The sequence below is a fragment of the Dromiciops gliroides genome, chromosome 2 (genome assembly GCF_019393635.1).
Source record: "Dromiciops gliroides isolate mDroGli1 chromosome 2, mDroGli1.pri, whole genome shotgun sequence".
In the NCBI taxonomy this organism is placed as follows: domain Eukaryota; kingdom Metazoa; phylum Chordata; class Mammalia; order Microbiotheria; family Microbiotheriidae; genus Dromiciops; species Dromiciops gliroides.
Window position 1 is genome coordinate 217,764,498 of NC_057862.1, and position 20,577 is coordinate 217,785,074.

Below are 20,577 nucleotides of genomic sequence, written 5' to 3' on the forward strand. Positions count from 1 at the left end.
ATTTGTGCTACATTTCTTATCTAAAATTATCAATGGGTTTTGAAAATAGTTGTATTTGCTGGATCTTTAACCACTTCCATCAATTGAGAAATGTAATATTTTACAAATTTAAAGCCCAATTAAAAGTTGAAGAATCATAGTATAAGAAAATAGTTGACATAAAAACTTACATTCTTAACATCGTTTTCATGATGAAAGATGTATTCAAACAAAGCCTATTAAAAGAAAATATTAAATTCACTGTTAAATCTTATTTTGTAACAAAAGCACTTTGCTGCTCTATTAAGACTCAAAAGCTCCTCTGATAACACATGATAATGAACCAAAAATAATAACACAGACTTAAAAGTCTGGTGTTTTTAGAAATTCCTCTTCTTTCACAGTTACACCTGGCTAAATATTTATATAACTTTAATTTACCCTAAATCTAAGCAATTAAGGTTAGTTGACTAAATTTTCCCCCTATGCTCTATACTTGCATGAGCAAGAGACACCACTACAGTGGTGTCAAACTCAAATAGAAATGGGGCTACTCAATATTTCTTTTCTTCTTTTTTTTTTTTTGCAGGGCAATGATGGTTAAGTGACTTGCCCAGGGTCACACAGCTAGTAAGTGTCAAGTGTCTGAGGTCAGATTTGAACTCAGGTCCTTCTGAATCCAAGGCTGGTGCTTTATCCACTGCACCACCTAGCTGCCCCGCACTCAATATTTCATAAGGATGGCTGCCACCACGAGTTAGAAAACTACATATTGACATTGTTTTATGTTTTATTTCTTTTGTTAAACATTTCTCTCTCAATTACATTTTAATCTGATTAGGCCATGGGTGCCCTGTTTGACATCTTTGCTCTACAATAATCTCAATGTTATTTATGAAGACTCTGAGTCACTGCCAGACACTTAAGTACCTTCTGAATCTAAGAAAGATGCTACTTTGTTCAGTAGAGTTGAAATGTGTTTTTGTATCCCCAGAGCCTTACACAGTATCTGCAGAGTAAACATTTAATAAATGCTTATTGATTCATGTATTTTATTGTATTCCTTGAAACACCATGCTCCATGTATGTATGATATTTAATAACTGTAACTCAGAATAATCAATGAACCCCAACTTCCCATAACCTGTCCATTCAGAATTAATGTTTAACTTAGTTCAGCAAACATTTACCAAGTGTTTTTTATGTGCAACTAGGAGAGTCTGGGAAGGCTTTCCAGGGGAGGTCGGACATGAGCAGTCTTACAGGAAGCTAAGGATTCTGAGAGGCAGAGGTGACAAGGAAAGGAGCAGTTTTGTGCAGAGGTATGAGAGCAAGAGATGAAATGGGAGTTTGACCAAAAAAAAAAGTTACTTTGGATAGAATGTAGCAGTGTCTGTGGTTGAAGCGGGGTAATATGAAAGAAATGTCTAGTGAGGGAAGCCAGAACCAGCATGTGGAGGACCAAACTAAGGAACTGTATTTTATTCTAATCAGGGCATCTTAGCTTTTTTTGAATCGGGGACCCCACCACTTTGACATTCCAATGAAACCTATAGACTTCTTCTCAGAATCATGTTTGTAAAACCATAAAACACATAGGATTATAAAGGACACCAATTATACTGAAATATGGTTATAATTTTTTTTTAAGTTCACAGACCTAAGTTGTGTGCTTCAGGGAACAAGTGAAGATTATCAAATAGAGTGACTTGTGCTTTAGGAAGACTATTTTGGCAGCTGTGTCAAAAACGGACTTGAGAAGGGAGAGACCATTTAAATGGCTACTTCAGTAGTTCAGGAAAGAGGAGATGAGTACCTGAACTAGGGTAGTAGTCATATAGTAGCCAGGAGGAAGGGAATGGCCCAGAGAGATGTTGTAGAGGTAGCCTGACAAGACTGGGCAACTGACTGGATGTGATAAGAAGAGGGAAGTAAAAAAAGTTAAGCATGAGTCCCATCTCAAAACTGGTTGATGGGACAATATGGTAGTTCACTATAGCATTACTTTATAAATTTTTTTTTTTTTTGCAGGGCAATGAGGGTTAAGTGACTCACCCAGGGTCACACAGCTGGTGTCAAGTGTCTGAGGTTGGATTTGAACTCAGGTCCCCCTGAATCCAGGGCTGGTGCTTTATCTACTGTACCACCTAGCTGCCCCCACTTTTTAATATTTTAAATAAATCTAGTGCCTCTATAAATTTCTTGTACTGATAACCCGATAACCCAGGAAACATGAAAGCATTTCTTTTTAAAAAACAACCTAGGGAAGGCTAGGTGACGCAGTGGATAGAGCACCGGCCCTGGAGTCAGGAGTACCTGAGTTCAAATCCGGCCTCAGACACTTAACACTTACTAGCTGTGTGACCCTAGGCAAGTCACTTAACCCCAATTGCCTCGCTAAAAAAAAAAACAAACAAAAAAACAACCTAATGCAGAAAGGAGCTAGTAACTTGAAGACAAACATTTCCTGTAGGCAATTGAAGAAGGTAAATTCCTGCGAGGGAAAAGAACTGTTTTATTCCTTATGCCTTCTGAACTTATTTCCATAATCTCCATATATAGGCAGGACCATTTTTGATTCCTATATTCCTCTTCCCCATTCCTCAACCCCGATTCAAATTTTCCTAGACTTATCCGAAAAAAAACAGGGAACTTGATTATCTTGAACCAGACCACTCTAACTAAAGAAAACAACTAGTCAAATCAGGTTGATTTCTTTACTCTTTCATTCCCTATTCAGAGGTTCAAGGCATTATCCTTTAGGGCTAGAGGTTTCTGGATTCATGTAATATTTGGGAAAATTCTCCCAACTCTGAGAACTTGAATAATAGGGTTTAATATCTACAAATTTATGCCAACATGTTTTTAAGGTTCTTAAATATATATTTAGCTTATAATAATAACATTTATACAACCACCAATTTGCATGTTTTCTATATTTTGTTTATTCAATTCTAAATAAATTGGAAAAATCTGGTGCTATATGTATTTACATATACAGATACACTGCATGCCCAGTCTTCATGGCTAAGTATTTTATACCTTCACAACAGTGGTTCTTTAGTGATAATATCAATTTTGGACACTTGAGAACAACTTATCTTAAACATCATAAAGACTCTTAATTAAGGACTTGGGTGTTTTGAGAGGCTAGGATTTTGTGGTGTGTTTTTTTAAACAACCCATAAATATGTACACCTATATCTAGACTAAGGGTTTTATTTCTCAGAAAGAAAGTAATGATAAACTACTGTGAGACCTTAGGTTATAAACCTGTCATGGGGCCCAAAAGCCTGTCTCGGATTATACTGTACACATAATGCTTCCTTGAGAGAATCAGACAAAGAAATTCTGAGAAAAGAGGGAGAAAAAAGAAAACAACTATGCTTTCTCTTCAGAAGCTAAGATTCTTTATTCAAAAACAACAAAAACACACAACAACTGAGTAATGAATAAGTTGATAAGACCCAGAGCTTTGCATCTATAAGGTGCTTGCATCAGTTTGAAATCATCCCAGATATCTACAGTCAAAATAATTATCTTTAAAATGTAATGCAGTGACTTTTTAGCTTTATACTACAATCTAACAGTGAGACTTAGAAAGGATTTTGCAAAAAAGAATCTACATACCTTTGCAAATTTTGGTTTTTGAGCATATTTGGTTAAATTCAGTCTAGATATATTTATAAAAGGCCCATCAGGATTTGTAAGCATTGATGCCTATAGAGAAAAGCAATTTTGAGATGAGTAATCCAATGCCTTCAATTAATAAAATACAACCAAATATAATTTAGGTAAAAATTCTAAAGGTAAAATAAATAAGCAAGAATCACCTTCAGAAATCCAACAGGTTCACAATAGGATAAAAGTAATCACATTACAAAAATGTACTTTTGTTATGTAGCACTGTGGTAAAAGCAGTTATTTACCGTTCCCAGCCTGACATATCTTCCAGAAGAGCTAGTAATAGGGTGAGCAGTATATGCAGTTCTAGGTGTTCTAATAGCTTGTTCCATAGTGCCAGGCCTTCCACTTTGTGTGCCGGGCCGGACAAAACCTGTAATGGGTCTTCCAGCTTGAGTTATTGGCCTGTAAGTATGGCAAATTGTTAAAATAAGGAAAATAAGAGAACATAATTTTGAGAAAGATATCAGAAGGTAGTGAAAAATAAGAGATGTACCTAACAGCTGGACTAGGCCCTCCTATCTGACTGCCTCCAGGGAGCTTCAGGGATGTCCCAGGCCCTAACAGGTAAGAGAAGAATCTTAGAATTTGAAAATCTAAACATTTCCTAATGCATGAATTTTTAAAGATATAAGCATCTGGCAGAAGACATGACATGACTAAAATATATTGTTGTTCAATAACTGAGAAATTGTAAAATGGTTATTGTATATCAGAGTTCAATTTATTTTAATAATTCAAGCTCCCTTCCTCAGGAAGTACAATTAAATAGCATTAAAATTAATATTTTAAATGTGACATTAACAAAATGTTAAATTACACCCTGGTAAGGAATGAATTCAGTCATTGAATATTTATTAAGTGTCTACTATGTGCCAGACTGAAACACACACAAACATCCTCCCTCCCCCCAAAAAAACAACAGGTCCCACCCTCAGGAAGCCTATGCTATTTATCATGTACTTCATATTTGAAATGCAAATTTATCTTCTTGAATTATATGGAAAGTACACTTGTTTAGACTCAGGCAAACACACCGGGTCACTTAATTTCCTTCTCTTATCTTTGGCTTCATTATTTGTAAAATGAAGGTGTTAGACTGAGTCCTAAGACCCTTCCAGGTACTTACGAGCAACTTGAGCAATCGCATTTTCATCCAGGACCATCTCTGCAATTCCTTCTTGATCGACATCAATTTCATCTACGTACACCATTTCAGTTAGTGCTCTTGTTTTTAAAATCCAAGCTGCCTAAAAATCACAGATAACACAAAACTTGTACATTATATAGCAGTGGCAAGCTAGAAGAGCTTATGAAACCTAGCCATTGAAAAAATTTTCATGATCAACAACTCCTTGTGTTTAGATTTCTTATCATGTAGGTTTATACAAAAATGTACAAGACCTGATCATAATTATAAATCAAAATACAAAACAGAAATAGAAAATACAAAACAAATCAAGGTCATTCTTGGTCACAGACACAGTAAATAGGACAATGCCTGAGTAATTAATAAACCAGTAACTACTTAGAAGTCATACAGCAGATTTTCTTCATTATGTGGTTAAGAGGGAAAATTCTGAAGAAGAAAAATCTGAAAGCATATCAGCTGAGGTATGTATTACATGTAACTCTTCAGAACAGTCTCCGGAGTTGTCTCTTCTTCAGGGCACTGTTTTTCCCAATTTATTACTTAACTCCTAATCAAAACAATGTAAGTTGTTTTTTTTAATCCATTCAGTAGAATTTTAAAATGGGAAACACAAAGTTTATAACCTGGAGAATATCTTTACCATTTTATTTTGAGTGTTGGGAAGTACTGATTATAAGGCTTGTCTTTTTTAGATTAAAGGGCCAGCAACTTCTTTTTATGATTGAACAACAGCTAAAACTGCATTTCCCAGGGCCATCGTGCCTCTGAGTATAGTGATGCCTCATAATGGGGTAAAAGATGAACCTATCTCTTGAAGACTATGATTGCAGAGGGGGCAGGCTCTGGAATGTCCTACTAAGACAGAAAAGCTTCTCTTAGGAGCCTGATGACCAAAGACCACCTTTGCTAAATTTAGAAAGGCTAGATAGCAAAGCACTGATTGGTTAACAAGTGATGGTTTTTGGTTTTGTTTTTATTATTTTAACAATAATAACTTAAGACCAACTAAGGGGTATCAAAAGATATAGGTTATGACTGCCAATGCAGTCCAAAGTCTCCACAGACTACATTCAATTTAGACAGAAGCTGGTGATACCTCTGCTCATCCTAAATTACCTCAAATAATATTATCCCCATTTTACAGATGAGGAAATGGAAGTTCTGAGAAGTGACTTTCCAAGGTAACAGCTAATGAGTGGTTAGAAATCATTCGGTTCTTTCCCTTAAACAACAGATGCCCCACCCCCTCCTCTGATACCACCCTAGGTTGTAGACCAAGAAGACAGACAGCTCTGGGAAAATTTTAATTCTAATTGGACTTTACCCTACCCCTGACCACTGCTATCGGCTTTTTGCTCAGAGGATTAAAAACATTTTACTTTTGTCCTAATCCAATAATCCAAATATAATTTAAGCAGGGATATATCTACAAACCAGTCCCGTGCCCCTAAAGTTGAATAATGTATACCAAGAACAAGAAACAGAAATTATTTTTGAATTATTCACACCATTACTTTTCTCCAATAGTGTAAATAATCAAGAATTCATTGGTGGCTTTCCTGTAATGTGCATAGATCTATATTAGTTTTGATTTTATTATTATTTTCTTGATAAAAATCTTATTCCTGAAAAGCAAAAATTGCATTTTTCATTTTAGAAGCTTATAGAACTGTGATAAAACCTATTTAAACAACAATATTCGATCTTTTAAATTTTTACTGGTGTTTTAGACAAAGAAAATACTTTCTTTGCTTCTATCCTAACCAAAAATGACCTTGAAAATAACATGTCATTGCTTGATTAAACATCAACTTGCATTCAAAGAATTGCTTGTGGCAATGGTAACGATTCTTGGGATTTTAATCAAAATAGCAGATGGAAGACTGATTCTTGGCTTTAAAAAAATTATGGCATTTTATGTTGGCCACAAACCAAATATTGTTTCATAGCTTCTAATATCCTTGTATGCCAGATTTAATGTTGGACAAGCCAGATATTATTTCGTAGCTTTTAATAACCTTGTATTCCAGTCTTTAAGAAAACAGAGGTTCAACTATGATCATGATCAAAAACAGGTGTATCCATTGCAAAATAGTCTCTCACATTTAATAAAAATACCAAGAGATAACACTATCTTTAACCTCTGAAATGATAAGCAAATGCAGTTATTAGAACTGGTTCTGTGAAATACTGTGGATGTAGTTACACAGTAGTAGTCTTATCATTTATAGTTTATAACGAGACATTGTACATAATGATAACAATAACTTTTTTTTAAAGGGTGAGGGAAAAGCATAGTATTTTTTCTCATTTAAATGAGTAATCATCATATCAATTACTTCCTTTCCTAAGAAACATGGTCCTATCACAAGATTGGTTCTATGGTATGCCACACTGACTAGCAATGCTATAATTTAAAATCTACTAATGAAATACCAGAAGAATATTAACTCATTTGTTTTACCTTCCACGGTAATAAGATTCTGACTCTCCAAAAAAAAAAAAAGATTCTGAATCGTGGTAATAAATATACTTTTTAAACAAAGCATATGCTTCAAACAAAAATGGCTCAGTCAAAATTGCTATATTTCTCTAAAATGTAAATCTCACAGAAAAGGGGATCACATATTTGGTATGTGGAATACACAGGGTGAATGTCTGTCATCATCATATACATAAACCAATGATAAAATATTTTAAATAGGACATGGGCATGAGAACATGTGGCAATTTAAAAATTTCCATTGGCAGATTCTTCTTCACGTGAATGTTATACTAGCACTTTTGCACAGACATTCATGTTTCCTTAGCACTGACAGCTTTAGGAGGATTATAGTGAATATGAAAAGAAAAAGCCTTTTTTAAAAGTCTCTCTTGAGCTCCTTCTAGTCATTCACTTCAAGCATTCTATGAATAAAGTAAAACAATTTTGTTTGACCAGCTATTTGCCAAAATATAAGGTTCTGATTTAGCTAAGATGCAGATAGCTAACATTCAACACTGCCTCAAAGTTTAAAATTCAAACTCTTTAAAAAGTTCTAAAGACAATTCAAAGAATATTCACAATAGACAAGTTGGATTGCAAATCATCACTTCCTTTGAAACTGTTTTTAAAAAAATGCAGAGAAGAAACCCTAAAAGAGAAAAAAACCCCAAAAGTATGCATAGAAATTCAACATTTATCAAATTCACCAAAGAAGAGAATAGATTCATTTGTTTTTTCATATCACTACCCAGTGGCTAATGGGTTTAAATTTATAATAACAAAACAAAAAAAATTACCACATACAGGGTCTTCAAAAATGAGTCTTTGTGAAGTTTTTGAGTTCTTAAACTTTTGAATGCTTATTGCTTATTCCTATCACTATAACTTGTTAAAGTTTTGCTTTAGGCCTTTGTGAAGACTGAATTAAATATGTATTAAATTTGACAATAAAATAAACATAACCTATGTCATTTATAATATAGAGCCTTCTTAAAAATAACTTGTACATCCAGGGTCCAAAAATATTAATACATTGTTTCTGTCCCATCTATTGATATCACAGTTATGGGTAGCCAGAAAAGTACATCTGTTATCTAAGATAAAATGCTTCATTTTACTCTTTCATAGCCCTTAGAAAGATCATTCTGCATAAAACACACCTTCATAGAGTACCTTAAAGAGGAGTTAAACATGTACTGTAAAGGGGTCAAAAAGTTCACTCACCTGATAACTATGGAAAAATTCTCTCAGAAGAAATACTTGACAAGGCCTGTACTCCAATTCACAACTACCTTCATTATCACCTAATTCACTAATGACCTTCTAATTTGGGAGTTTCATTGACCAGTCTGTCTAGCTTTTGCTCAGCAATGATATGAACCATAGTGCTTCCTTCTTTCTCAGCCTGAACTGGCCATTTGTTCATCTACCTGCTCAGTCTATAAGGACCTGAAGTCCTAACCAAATCAGGTCCCTTGATAGCTTTGCAATCTTACTCACCATGGTGGCACCATTTTTGGCTTCTCTATTCCTCTCTATTCTATTTCTCCCTCTCTCTACCTCTTTTGAATGGCTTTTAATTGATCTTTTCCCCAAGTTTCTGATCTTAAAATCTAAATTATATCAATTATTCAATGGTACCCATATGCACAATTTTTCAACTTGGCTCTTAGAAGTGTAAAGAATGTTTCAGAAATTTAGCTAATATCAAAACACTACATGTAGACAAGCAGCACATGATCTAAACTACAACTACATCTAGAAAATAGCAATAAGGTGGTCTCCAACTAAGAAGGTTTGCAACTATCAAAACCTTTACCTGAGACACTGGGACATCAGAATCAGGTTCCTGGAAAGCATTAAGAAGGTAGTAAATAGTTTAAAGATATAAACTTTCTTCCCCCTCAAAAAGAAAAAAAATGCCAAAGTATTAATGGTAAACCAAGCAAATATGAAACCAATTTAAACTGACAACTCAAAAATCCAAATAATTGATTTAAACCTTTTCTCTACACTCAGCAGCTTCAAATAAAACTAATATCTGCTAAATTCTATGCTCAGTTTTTTATAGTTAGCAAATTATCACAATCCTGAATCTAAGATATTAACAGCATTTACAAGTAGGAAGATCTAAATTATTATTAAAGGAGACAGTACTATATAGGAAATTTCAAATAATTTTAAATATCTAAGACACAGTTATCTATCTTAAGAAATATTGTTTATAAGGACAAAACATCACTCTATTGTTAAAAAATCAAACCCTAAAAATGATTGCTCATTCTTATAATAAGTTGACAAACTAGTATATTAGTCAATGATAGAGAATCAGTATGTCTTTATAGTAAAAGGAAATGTGTAATGTTTTGTAACTTTATTTTGGAGGCCAAACTTGTTTACAAAATTCTCCAATTATAATACTATCCTATAAAACTTATATAAAGAACATGTCATTGCTAGCTCTTCTATATCCTGGTACTCTCAGATATTTATGTGCTTAATTAACTCTTTAGACTTGGTATATACACATTCATTTAAAAAACTCTCCACTCACATATTTGTAGTGATCAGTGCTTACTGAACACCTAGTACAAAGGGTAGTAAACTTTACTAGATGTTGTGAGGAAATTACAAGAAACATAAAAGAAATTATTTCTGTCTCTTAGAACCTTATAAGCTAAAGACAAAAACAAAGTTATATGTATACCAATTTCAATACTCTGTAATTATGTCTATAATGGAAATGTGCAATAAAGTTTTGTATCTCCTTGCCAAAGCTTCTATTAGCTGAATAAAAATAAGTAGAAGGTGTAGTAATTGGAGAAGGCAAATATATATATATATATATATATATATATATATATATATATACAGGAGTTGGAAGCACAGGATATATGTGGATCAGCTGAATGAGGAACAACCAAATCTTACAAGTACACAAGCTCTGATCCTCTCTTCAATATCCCTAGCTCTATTCTTGGGAATAAATGGGGAGGAGTAGATAATATGAAATAGCTGACAACTGATGGAAAGGAGGAAACAGGAACAAAGCAAGCTAACAACAACAATAATAGCTAACATTTACACTTATTGTGTGCCAGGCCCTTTACAAATAATCTCATCTGGTTCCCTCAACAACTCTGAGAGATGGGTGTGATTTATTATCTCCATTTTACAGATAGGAACACAGGCAGAGGCCCTGAGTGACACAGCTAGTAAGTATCTGAGGCTGGACCTGAATTCAAGTCTTCCTCACTCCATGCCCAGCTCTCTATCCACTAAGCCACTTAGCTGCCCAAACAAGAGGAATGAAGGAGACCTAAGAACACTTATAGGAAAAGAAACTGAGACATGAAAAGTGAGCAAAAAAGACACCATCTGCTTGCAAAAGGCATAAATATGACAGGTGAAATATAGAAGACGTTGGAAATGGGGCGGCAGAAAGGAACGGAATTCTGCAAGCTGTTTGCTATGGAGTTCCCAAGTCCATTTCCATTTGTTTAAGTTAACATTCTGCTCTGGTGAGAAAGACTCTTTCTCCAGCAGCACAAGATACACCCTGGTACTGAGTACTGGTTTTGCACTTAACAGTGTCTTTAATCTGTTGAGGCAGGTAGAATAGGGGTAGGAGGGATATCCAAAGGTGTGCTGTAGTATAGGAAAGCTTTTCCTTATGGTGAGGGACGAATGTGCAGAGCTCTGATGGACAGCCAGTGAATTTTTCTGAGCTGTGGTGGCTCTTCATCGTCATAGTGCTGCTTCCGATGGCAGCAGACAGGGAGAGAACACAGGGTCCAGGCACAAGACTCTGGAGTTCACACAGCACAAAAGGCATTATAGAAAGAGTTAGTTGAAAGTGGACAGTGTCTAAAAACCAGGAGAATAATGCAAAGGGTGTGCACATGGGGCAATTGAAGAGCCAATCAGAGGGTCAGCAGTAGCTGAGGTGGGGGGAATAAGAAGGCAAAGCTGAGCAGTCATCACACAAGCTGTGCCACAGTTTTCCCCCTTAAAGCGCAGGGGCATTAGAGGCTATCTAATACAATTCCCTCATTTTAGAGATAAGAAAACTGAGGCCCTGGAAGGTCCAGCAGCTTCTCCCAAGGCCACACCCACATTAAGTGGCAGAGTCGGAATTGGGATCCTGGTCCTCTGATTACAGACTTGCCAAAGCCTAGGATCTTTCCACCATACCCTGCTGCCATTTATGGTAAGACGGAAAGAGAAGTGGATTTGGAATCAGAGGACCTGGGTTCAAAGTATGCCTCTGTCACTGTGTGATCTATGTGTCTTTAGGTTAAGTCACTTAACTTCTTGGACTTCGAGGTTCTCCTCTTTAAAATGAGGGAGTTTCGGGGCAGCTAGGTGGCGCAGTGGATAGAGCACCGGCCCTGAAATCAGGAGTACCTGAGTTCAAATCCGGCCTCAGACACTTAACACTTACTAGCTGTGTGACCCTGGGCAAGTCACTTAACCCCAATTGCCTCACTAAAAATAAAAAAAATAAAATAAAATAAAAAAATAAAATAAAATGAGGGAGTTGGATAAGATGGCCTCCTAGGTGTCCCAGGACCCCCAGCATTCTCTAAATTAGGAGCTGGGAAATGTCTTCATAGTGATGAAGTAAGACTGAGAACCACAGTCACAGCCTCATCTGTTCACCAAGAGGCTCGAGGACCTTAAAGGTATCCTGGACCCTTAACAAAAGAATTCTTCTCTTTACTGATGTTCTGCCTTACCTCCACTAAGAAAACATAAAGGGGTCAAAAGGAAAGGCCTCTGGAAGCTTACAATTCATTTCAACCATAAATACTTTGCAGATGGGGGCAGCTAGGTGGCATGTGGATAAAGCACCAGCCCTGGATTCAGGAAGAACTGAGTTCAAAGCTCACCTCAGATACTTACTAGCTATGTGACTCTAGGCAAGTCACTTAACTCCAGTTTGCCTTAAACATCCAGGACCATCTCCAATTGTCCTGATGTATATCTTGCCACTGGACCTAGATGGTTCTGGAAGATGGAGTAAAGTGAGGTCCATGATCTTGCATAGCCCTCCCTCACTTAAATCCAATTTAGTGCACGTCATGATATCACCCCAATGTCATGGTCCTCTTAGAGAACAAAGGATAAACAAGAATTAATGAGCTAAATAAATAAATGAATAAATCTGAGTCATTTAAAATGAAAACTTCCCTATGAATCTTCTTCAAAACAGGTAAACTGATAGTGAAAGAAGTACAGCATTATTACTTCAGAACTAGAAATTATTCAACATCATCTTCCATTCAGAATAGTTAGCTTCCTCTCTCTAGGGTACACCTACCTCAAGTTATTGTGGCTGCCACTGAGAATTGTCTCGTGGAAATTCTTAATTGCCACAGATACTTAGTTTGCTTCTAATGAGTTTGACAAACTAACTGCTTATGCCACTGATCGGTTATTTCCGAATTTAGTAGTAACTGAAAAAAATGCAAAGGAATACAGAAATGAGTAAAATTAGGAAGTAAGGTTAGGAAAACCTTAAAGTCAGGAGACAAGCCAATTCAACAAATATCTGACAACAACCCTGGGAGGTAGGTGCTATTTTCCTCATTTCAGTCCCTGTTTCCCCTTGAAACTCAGTGTGAAAAACTATCAGTGACAGAACATGAGATCATTGTATAACAGTATAGTGAAAAAAAAGTTATCATTTTTGTTGTCACCATATAAATAAAACAGCACAAATATACAGAGTTCCAAACTGTCCCCCATCTCAATTGCCCCAAAGGGTAAATTTTGATAATTCAACAACAGGGTTTTTCCCCTCCAACCTTCCAAATTGCTTTGTTTACAATTTTATTTACATAACTGTGGATGTGTCCTTTCTCCCAACAGAATGTAAGCTCCCTGAAGGCAAGAACTGTTGTTTTTGTCTTTGTATCCCTAGGGTCTAGCATCATGCCAGCCTGGTAGGACTATACCTAATAAATGCTTGGTCACTCAATGAATTTTTGCTTGAATTACCAGATAATTATCCCTTCTATTGTAGAGATATAACCTTTGATAGATTTTTCAGATAATTCATCTAAAAGAGTTGAAATATTTAATTTGGTAAATATCAGCATTTACTGAGAGCCTACTGTAAAGTACTGTACTGTCTGAGAAAAGAAGGCTGATGAAGACCCAGACCCTGGCCTCAAGCCAGGGTCCCACATGCCTCTTCCCCATGTCCCACTCCCCATCTGTTACTGTCCTCTCCTTCATTTTTCCAATTGCAGCACTTGCAAGGGTGTGTGCTATTAAATGCTGAACAACCTGTTGGGGGTGGCGGGGAAGGGGATATACGGACAGTCAACAAAACAATAAAATGAGCCATGATTTGTAGCATTTCGGAGGCAGAAAATGCTTGAGAAGGAGCTGGCTCCAGCACATTCCTGCCAAATGTATACGCTGCATCCTTCTCCCCTTCAGCTTCAGCAGACTTTTATTTTTGTCTGTGGTTTTTCAGAGGCTGGCATCATGACTTGCACACAATAGGTGCTAAATTAATGTCTACTGAATTGAATTATAACATGTGTGGGCGAGCAAAGACAGCTATAAAACAATACAGGCTATTTCAAGGTCAAAACAAAGGGTTATGAGAGTCTGGAGAACAAAAAGTGAGGAACTATAGGGTCATTGATATAGAGCTTGAAAGGAGAAATAGTCGAAACCCCTCATTTCATACAAGAGGAAACCAAGGCCCAGGGGACATGAACTGATTTAGCCAAGGTCACAGTGGTAGTAAGTGATAGAGGTGGAATAGAAACCCAAGTCCTTTGCCTTTAAAACATTCCAATTATTATTTAAAATCCCCTGCAGCAAAATGTGTATATTATCTAAGATAAATTATACCTTAGAATTCTTTAATTCCAATAGAACTAGAAAATAAGTACTGGTTTTAAAGCCTTCTATCTGACATATGGAACACAAAGAATAGTAATCAGATCAGGCAACTAATCGGGATGATCAACATAAGCCTCAGCAGAGTGTTCCCTCTAGGTCATCTTCCTAAATGTAAGGCCTTTTAAAATTCCTTCCCTTTATGGATTTACATTGAACTACTTTTTCAGTCACAATTAAAATCACAGTAAATGAACATTTGCCCTGCTCTTTATTAGCCAAAATAAAATCATGACTAAAGTGTGTTGACTCAGTAATTAACATAAACCCATTAGATATTAAGAACAATGAAATTTCAGCCTTGAAGCATGATAGGTTTTGGCCAAACACTGTCATTCTCCTCTTCCTGTCCCCAAATAACCTGACTCAAACTGGCACCATAAGGATATTCCACTTAGGCCTCCTCTCAGTCATTTGTCATACAAGCACGCCTTCCTCTCCACCCCCAACTCCACTTACTGCCCCTCCCAACCCAAACATACACCAGTCTAATTAATGCTATACTTTTCCTTATTCTTTGTTCTCTCTTAATTCAACACTTTATCCCTCTGATTCAGGCTCTCTCTGCTTTCCAAGGTAACAATTAGTAAATCATCATATTAAGGAGCATAGATTTGATGTTTTCTAGATTCAGAATTGAGCTTGAGTTTCCCAGGCCTTCGAGTTTATAAGGCCATAGATTTAAAGCTGGGAAGGAACTTTAGAGGCCTCCTCTTCATTTTACAGACGAAGAAACTGAGACCACAGAGGTTAAGTGACTTGGCCAAGGTCACACGGTCAACTGAAAAGTAATTTCTTAAACATCTACTATGTGCCAGGAATAGTGCTAAGTGCTATAAATACAAAGAAAGGCAAACACTGTCTCTGCCCTTGAAGGAGCTTAATTTCTAGTGGGGGAAACAACATGAAAATAACCGAGTATGTACAAGATAAACAGATGGAAGGTAAAATGAGAAAAGGAACTAGCTGCTAGAGTGACCCAGTAAGGCCTCTAGTAGCATGTGGGACTTGAGCTGAGTCTTCTTGAAGGAAGCCAGGGGAAACCAAGAGGAGGAGATGAAGGTGAAAAGCATTCCAAGTCTGGAGGACAGCCAGGAGATGGAATGTTGAACTGGAGAAACTTCAAAAATGGCCAATGAAGCTGGATCTTAGGGTGTGGAGGGGAGAAGAAAGTGTAAGAAGCCTAGAGAGGCAGGCATGACAGAGATGACATTATATTTGATCTTGCAAGTCATAAGAAGTCACTGAAATTTACTGAGAAGAGGAATGACAATTAAGACCCATGCTTTGGGGGCAGCTAGGTGGCCCAGTGGATGAAGCACCAGCCTTGGATTCAGGAGGACCTGAGTTCAAATCTGGCTTCAGACACTTGACACTTACTAGCTGTGTGTTCCTGGGCAAGTCACTTAACCCTCATTGCCCCACAAAAAAAAAACCAAACCCCCCAAAATAACCCCCCATGCTTTAGAAAAATTACCTTGGCAGCTGAATAGAAGATGAACTGGAGGGAGCAAATGCCTGAGGCAGGGAGACCAATCAGAAAGAAGGCTACCGCAATAATCCAGAGCCTTGATTCACTCTGGTTCTCTGCAAACAAATCCAACATTCTTTTCATTTCAACCATGCAGCAAAGAATATTATCAGCGTGGATTCCAAAAAACCAGATTTCAACCATTCTGCATATTGGAGGATGGTCTTTATGAGTTCTAGTAGTTGAAAAATTTAGCACCCTTTGGCCAACCGGATGATGAATGTCTTTGACCTGAGCTAGGCTGGTTCTCAGATGATAGGATATAGTCCAACATCTGGCCTGTACTCAAAGTCAGTAAAATTTGTGCTCTAATAAATAGCTTTCAAGAACCCATGCTAATAAATTCCTGAAGATTCAAATACATATATATATATATATATATATATATATATATATATATATATATATATATATATATACACACACACACACACACACATACCCATATGTAATATGATTCAGAGACCCATGAATGCTGTCTCCCCTGTGAGCTCCTATATCCTCAGGGCTTAGAACAGTGTACACATAAAGTACCTAATAAATGTTTGTTGACTTGACATAGTTGACCTCTCTGTGCTTGATTTGATTTCCAAATCAAGAGGGAGAAAAGGGGTTGTCATAAGAAATTACTATTATTAACAGCAAACATGGTATTTTAACATCACCATCACAAATACTTATATTTCTTCCAGGTGAATTTTCACTCACCATGTATCAATCAATCAACAAGTTTTATTAAGCACCTACTATGTACCAAGCGCTGGGGATACAAGTATAAAGAATTAAACAATGGCTACTCAAAAGAAGCTTGCAGTCCACCAAGGGAGAAAAAATACATATCATATAAATAAAAAGTGAATAACTACAAATATATACAAAATAGCAAAAGACCAGGTAGTTCAGGAGAGGGCACCAGTACTTGGGGCTGGGGTCAGGAAAGGCTGAGTGCAAAAGATGATATTTGAGCTTCACCTTGAAAGAAGGCAGGATCTAGAGGGAGTTTGTTCCAAGCATGTGGGGAAGGCAATGTCAAGGCAAGGAGACTGAAGATGGTGAAGAACTGAAAGAAGGCCAGTCTGATTGGATCTCAGAGTGAGGAAGATGGAGCAATGTTCCATGAAGCTGGAAAGAGGCAACATTATGTACAGCTTTAAGACCTAAACACAAGAGTTTATATTTTCTCCTAAGGGCAAGAAGAAGCTATTGAAATGATTGAGTAGGGGAGTCATATGGTCAAATCATCTTAAGGAAAATTATTTTAATAGCAATATATTGACTGGCCTGAAGAAAGACCTGAGACAGGGCCATCGATTAGGAGAATATGGCAATAATCTAGAGGAGAGTTGAGAATAGCCTAAACTAAGGTGGTAACTGGGTGAGTGGAGAGAAGGGATCAGATGCAAAAGACGTAATATGTTGTAGGAGTTTTTCAGCCTGGATTCCTTGAAAGATCTTGGGGTGGCGACTGGGTTTTTACAGTTTTCTAGACTTGCTTTGAGTACAGAGCCAATCTGCAGCATTCCACAACAGAAAAGAAATAGAAAGAAGTGTACAGATCTTAGAGTCAAAGGAATTAAAAATTTTTTTTTCTTGGCAGGAAATCTCTAAGATGGTGGAGTCCTCTGAAAAAATAAAATTATTCTTGTTAATCATGTTGTTGCCAATTAAGTACAAACAAAATAGCTTTCTTTCCTTGGCCAGAGAGGTTACTTTATCTGGAAGAAAAATGTAGTCCCCAAACTCAGACAGAGTATTCATGTTCATCCTCTCCCTCCAAGGTAGAAAAGCCAAGGCTTAATAACTGATTGATTGCATATGTAGGGAGAATGAGAGGAAAGAATCTAAAATGATGCCAAGATCATGAACTAGAGATACTGGTTGTGCCCTCAACAGAAATAGAGAAAACTGGAAAAGGGGAGGGTTTGGGAGTAAAGATAAGTTCAATTTTAAGCATGAGATTAGGTTTCTGGTCATACAGTTTGAAATATCTAACAGGGGCTGGGGTGGGGAACTAGAGCTGGATATATACATACAGGCACATACAAGCATACACACATAAATATAAAAACACCCATAAATAAGTACATGCATGTATTGACCTGAGTCATGTGTATAGAAATGATCGATTATGAAGAATGTGGAAGAAAAACAGAAGAGGGCATGTCAGAAATGTGTGATATGAATGATGAGCCATCAGAGAAAACTAAGAAGGATGTGGTCAGACAGGTAAGAGGACCAGAAGAAACAATTTCCCTCTGCCCCATCGCTCAAAGCTCTCACAGCTTGAACATCATCAGCCCACTGCGAAGACCTGGCAGAGCCCCCAACCTTTTGGATGCCCCCCATGAGGTCCAGCAGAAGTAACAAAGCACTGAGAGATAGAATTCAGTATGTGCCAGGCAAATATAACTACCACCACCTTGACAACAATATCCCTTCTAACTTCAAGGGAGACAACCCAGGACCCTGAACCCATTACCCTTAGGAATAGTAGTGCTCTCCAAACCATCAGACCTGCTTCCAGCTCAATCCCTGTAGCCCTCATTGATGGGAGAAGAAAAGAGTTCTTGCCACCAAAGTCCTTGACACCCATTAAATGGCTCAACATCAGAAAATGATTTGATCTTATCAAGGAAAATGACATCCAAAAAGCACGATCATCTATCTGCTTTGCCAGGGGCCTTTTCCATCCCATTTGCAGCTGAAACTTTCCAAACTTGCAGTCACCCACGTTACAATTTAAGTTCCTTGAGAACAGGCTCTTTTTTTTTTGTTTTTGTTTTTAAATCCCCTCCCCATAAGCGTAGCACAGTGTTTTTTACACATACTAAGCACATAATAAATGCATCATTCATTCAATCAATTGCATATACCTTTCCCTGTGCCACAGTGAAAGGAGTTTCTATCCCTGGAATTCCCCATACTAGTGAAATCACAGGTCCAGATGGGGGAAAAATCCCTTATCAATAATTCATTCGAAGGTAAACATTGCATGATATTTATATAGACACAGGGAGAGATACACGTGTGTATATATGCACGTGTATGCAAAAAGTGTAAACACGTACATATTATACAGGTGGATACAAGTAGATATGTGTGTATATAACTGCATATATACGTATACACACATATACAAGGTTTCTCAAAAGTTTTTAGTGCGGTTTTAAACGTTATTTAGAAGTCTTATAAGTTTTATTTAACTGCACTAAAACTTTTGGGAAACCCCGTATGTGTGTATGTATGTAGACATGTGTACGAATATGCCTGTATTGTATGTATGCAAACATGTAGTATACGTGTGCACTCCGATGTTTCTTTGGACACAAAATGCCAGAAGTAACTCTGCCTCCAGGATACATCAGAGAAAGAGGCAACCGGTGGTTTCCAGGACCCCACCTCTCCAGCCACAAGGGGGTCAAATCACAGCGGGGCCGACCCCCACCCCCACCCCAAGGGTGGAGGTCGGGGAGACGAACTCTTCCCCGACTCCCTCATCCCCAAGCCTGGGATCTAAATTGGGAGGGCAAGTACCTGGTCATAAGGAGATTTCTCCAGCAACTGCGTGCAGAGATCAGCACACTGCTGGAACTTCCTGCGCCTGAAGTAGCTCCAGGCCAGTAGCAACGGCTCCATCTCCACACTCCCCATGGCTGGCCCCCGGGAGCGTCTGCTCCTGCCCAGCAACGCCAGACAGCGGGGGACCTCAGAATCAGTGGCGATCCAGACCGTGCCTGAATGAAAAGAAAATGAAACAACGACCCCCGAACGCCTGATTTCGACCTAACGTTGGGTGAATTCAGGCAATAACGGAGGACATAGGCTCTTGTAAGATCGTTTCTTAAAATGTTTGTAAGGGCCTGAGACTGGAGTGAATCAGGGAGGCAGTGACTTAGACAGCTCCAGTTGTTTTCGCCCCCGCCCGAGCAGCAGCAGCAGCAGAGGCTCGGTTGCCTAGCAACCGCAGGAACGCTCCTCTCTCTGGGGAGGAAAGAGCCCAGCTAGGCTCACTGGGATCCTTCCCGGGTGCATGCGTGGTGTGCATACTAGCCCTGCTGCCACGCCAGATCTCCTTTGACTTATACCTCCCTTTCCCTTTCTCCTCAAATGGCCTGTTAGCTGCGCCTTCCTACGCACCAACCAACCCTCCGCGTTGTGGGCCCTTTGTTCCACCTGGGGCCTTGTTACCAGTAAGGCTATACAAAACACACTGATAAATTATTCTTAAATTGGCACTCCATTACAACTAGTAATTACAGCTAGTGTAAGTCAGAGGCAGGATTTGATACCCAGGTCTTAACTTTGAGGCTGATCCACTACACCACAATGCCTCTCCTTTAGAGTCAAACTTTTAGAAAAAGTTTTTCACATTAATTGCTTTCACTTTCTTACCTCCTAATACTTTCAAACCCTTGGATTCTGGCTTCCATCCAAACCACTGAAATGAAAATGACATATCCGAAGACACTTTCCTTATTGCTAAATCAAGTAGGGTCTTATCAGTCCTCATCTTTCTTGACCTTTTTGTAGCATCTGATACTGGAAATTTTCTCTTCCATGTGTCTTCATGATACTGTACTCTCCTGATTCTCTTCTTACCCATTTGACCAAACCTGGGTATCCTTTTCAGGTCCATCACCATGTTCCACTGCCAATCTGTAGGTGTATTCTAGGGTTCTTTTCTCTTTACATCCTTTCTTGGTGATCATATAAGGTCTCATGGATTCAGTTATCATTGCTATGAAAACTTCATCTTTCTCTTGGGCACTAAGCCTGAATCTCCAAATGCCTACTGGACATCCCCACTTGGATTTCTCACTGGCA

The 20,577-nt window shown here is 37.8% G+C and overlaps 1 protein-coding gene across 4 annotated transcripts in view; it reads right to left on the reverse strand.

The window, feature by feature from the left end:
* TTC8 (tetratricopeptide repeat domain 8) overlaps positions 1-19,474 on the reverse strand; it is a 48,580-nt gene extending 29,106 nt beyond the window's left edge. The window contains exons 1-8 of one of the 4 annotated variants that reach the window (XM_043990246.1): positions 19,288-19,416; positions 15,700-15,809; positions 9,121-9,150; positions 4,793-4,913; positions 4,160-4,223; positions 3,909-4,068; positions 3,610-3,699; positions 171-215 (exon numbers count right to left, since the gene is read on the reverse strand). In XM_043990246.1, the coding sequence (XP_043846181.1) occupies positions 171-215; positions 3,610-3,699; positions 3,909-4,068; positions 4,160-4,223; positions 4,793-4,877 (444 nt within the window). In that variant the 5' untranslated portion in view covers positions 4,878-4,913; positions 9,121-9,150; positions 15,700-15,809; positions 19,288-19,416. Of the gene's footprint in view, positions 1-170; positions 216-3,609; positions 3,700-3,908; positions 4,069-4,159; positions 4,224-4,792; positions 4,914-9,120; positions 9,205-15,699; positions 15,810-19,287 lie in introns of all 4 variants that reach the window. The other 3 variants (XM_043990243.1, XM_043990245.1, XM_043990244.1) reach the window with 3 other exon arrangements.
* Positions 19,475-20,577: the final 1,103 nt, after the last annotated feature.